The following is a 2782-nucleotide window of genomic DNA, read 5'->3' on the forward strand; positions in this document are numbered from 1 at the left end:
TGTATCTGGATTACTAATTTTTTTTTTTTTTTTTTGCTAAACAATATTTTGCTAAGGGGCATCCTCTTTGTTTTTAATATTTTATTATTAACTAATAATAAATATATCATAATTTAAAATATTTTATTAAATGTTAAAAACGACAGACACTAATAATTTATTTGTTTATTTATTTATTTATGCCTTTGTAAAAGTAGAATACCACAAAACAAAACAAAGAAAAGTCACCCCATAAATAGTTACATTATGCGAAATCTAAGTAGCCTGAATGGGATCAGATCACGTGCTCGTGCTGGTGCTGCCGATGACTCAGAACCGGCAATAGCCGGTGCGCTGTATCCATATTACATTTGCATGCTCCAATTAATCCTTAACTAGTTTAAATACGCTTGCGTTGTGCAGTGTTGGTTTTAAAAACACACGAGAAGCACGGTGATAATATCCCTCCCTACGCACGCTTGGCCGCCTTAGTTCCTGCCTTGAGGGTTGCGGCCCAGAAAAAGAAACACCGGCACCGGCACCGCCACAAGCACCGCCTCTGCCAAATACTCTTTAAGTCTTAACTTTTATATTGTCGGACTCAGATAAAGATAGATAGATGACTGCGACCAGTGAAGAAGGAACAGCAAGTGTAACCCTCGACCTTCTCAAGAAGAAAATGGCCGACTTTGCTCAGGAAAGAAATTGGGAGCGCTTTCACAGCCCCAGAAACCTCCTCTTGGCTCTCGTGAGTATCCATATCCATATATATATATATATCTTCATCTAACGGCTCCTCTCTCTCTCTCTCTCTCTCTCTTTGCACACAGCCATAACACGCACACACATCTGCAGGTTTACATTCAGGCCACTCATTCGTATCTAATTCTGTGTAACTTAACAGATCTCTGGCAATACAAATTAGAAACATACATACATATATATATAATTGATTGACTATATATATGTATGTCAACTGTCAATTAAGGCTAAATATATAATGAGTTTCTACTCGTGTAATTGATACTAATCTTGATTTCAATCGTTATACGTGCTTTGTCCTCATCATTTCTTCCAGTAATCGACTAGCTCCCGATCTTTTTCTCTTTTCGTTTAAACTTTCTTAAAACCCAAGTTACGGTTCGGTTCGGTTCGGTTCTGTTCTGTAGGCTCTGCCTGGAGTCAAACGTCATGAACACCCCAAACAATCCCATCTTTCCTTGGTATTCCCCAAATTCCCATAACCCACCCACCTTTTTTCTCCTTTTTGCCCGCTGCTTTTGTTTCATATCCGAAAAAGTAATACAATCAAACAAGAACTTAAAGAGGAGTCTTTGCTAAATTCAATTTCACGTGCTCTTGGTAAAATTTGGCTACTGTGATGTGATCTACGTACGTACGTAAACTGCAGGTTGGAGAAGTTGGGGAACTGTCTGAAATATTCCAGTGGAAAGGGGAGGTGCCCCGGGGACTGCCTGATTGGAAAGAAGAAGAGAAAGTCCATCTGGGTGAAGAGCTCTCCGATGTTCTTCTTTACCTTGTCAGACTCTCCGACATCTGCGGTATCGATCTTGGCAAAGCTGCCTTAAGGAAGGTTGAGCTTAATGCACAAAAATATCCAGTTGAAGAAGTTGGACTACTCTGCAAAAGTTGTTCAAAACATGAATTCTGCGGCAATGGCTCCGGATAAGTGTTTGTTTATCAATTTCGAATGGCCCTCTCTCTGCCAATCCACTAGTTTCTTTGTTTGTGGATGCCACGTCGTTATATAATGCATGTATACGGGCTTTGAATATATATATATATATATATACTATATAAAATGTGTGTGTGTGTGTGTGTGTGTGTGTGTGTAGGGTTTTAGAAGGTAAGGGGCTTGAAATTTTGGCTGTCCGATCACAAGTAGTGATTGATTGATTGCATGGTTCGTCAAGGGCAAGTACGTACGGATTGTCTTCGGCATTTTCTTGTTAAAGATTTTGATACTGTTTTGGCGGCTTCAGCAAAGGATGGTCCCTCTGACAAGAATGTGAGATATTGTAGCGATCTCCAGAAGATGCATATTTCCAGATCTGATCTGATCTGATGACGTTCATTTTGTTACTTTCTCTAGCCTAGTTCTCTATAGGCTCTCTCTCGTGACAGAAGGGACCAATGTCCTGGTATCACTACCACCTCATCAAGGGCTCTAGCCTTGGATTTTTAATTAATCACCACAGTATGTATTATGGTTGTTTATATATATACGCGCGTGTGTGGGGGTGTGTGTCTATGTTAAATTTAGATAATCATTTATAAGATATTAAATCCCAAATTTTATATATTTTTATCTAGATGGAATGATTGCAGTCTTACTTTGCAGTCAAAATGGAACCGAAGATTGATGTGCTGGACAGGAGGATGAAGAAATATGATTAAGATATAGGATTATTTTATTTGTCCAAATGAGTTGACGATGATAAAAAATATTAAATGTTAAAAATATCTTTATTTTGAAAATATTGTATGCATGTTTAAATAAAATTTAATCCAGGTGAATTTCATCTATAATGAAATCCGTCAAAGTGAACTCTGCTGTTGAAGTCCGTCCAGTGAATTTCATCCCATATAGTATGGGTGATGAAGTCCGCCCAATGCACGGTGGGCGAACTTCAACTTCGCTCGATAATTTTTTGATAAATTTGTGTGTTAATTTTTTTCAAATATTATAACACGGCTCTAAGATATGTGCATGAATGAAGTTGGCTTAGCTTTGCTAGCTAGAGATTGCCTCGATATATGTTTAGGCCCAATTGTATGCCTT

General features: G+C 38.2%; 1 protein-coding gene across 1 annotated transcript; it reads left to right on the forward strand.

The window, feature by feature from the left end:
* The first annotated feature begins 377 nt into the window (after window positions 1-377).
* On the forward strand, window positions 378-2309 carry LOC127786944 (uncharacterized). The gene is made up of 2 exons (XM_052314738.1): window positions 378-727; window positions 1391-2309. Exons 1-2 carry the CDS (start codon window positions 599-601, stop codon window positions 1667-1669), a joined length of 408 nt encoding a protein of 135 aa, XP_052170698.1. The 5' UTR covers window positions 378-598; the 3' UTR covers window positions 1670-2309.
* Window positions 2310-2782: the final 473 nt, after the last annotated feature.

The sequence above is a fragment of the Diospyros lotus genome, chromosome 12 (assembly GCF_014633365.1).
Source record: "Diospyros lotus cultivar Yz01 chromosome 12, ASM1463336v1, whole genome shotgun sequence".
Classification (NCBI taxonomy): domain Eukaryota; kingdom Viridiplantae; phylum Streptophyta; class Magnoliopsida; order Ericales; family Ebenaceae; genus Diospyros; species Diospyros lotus.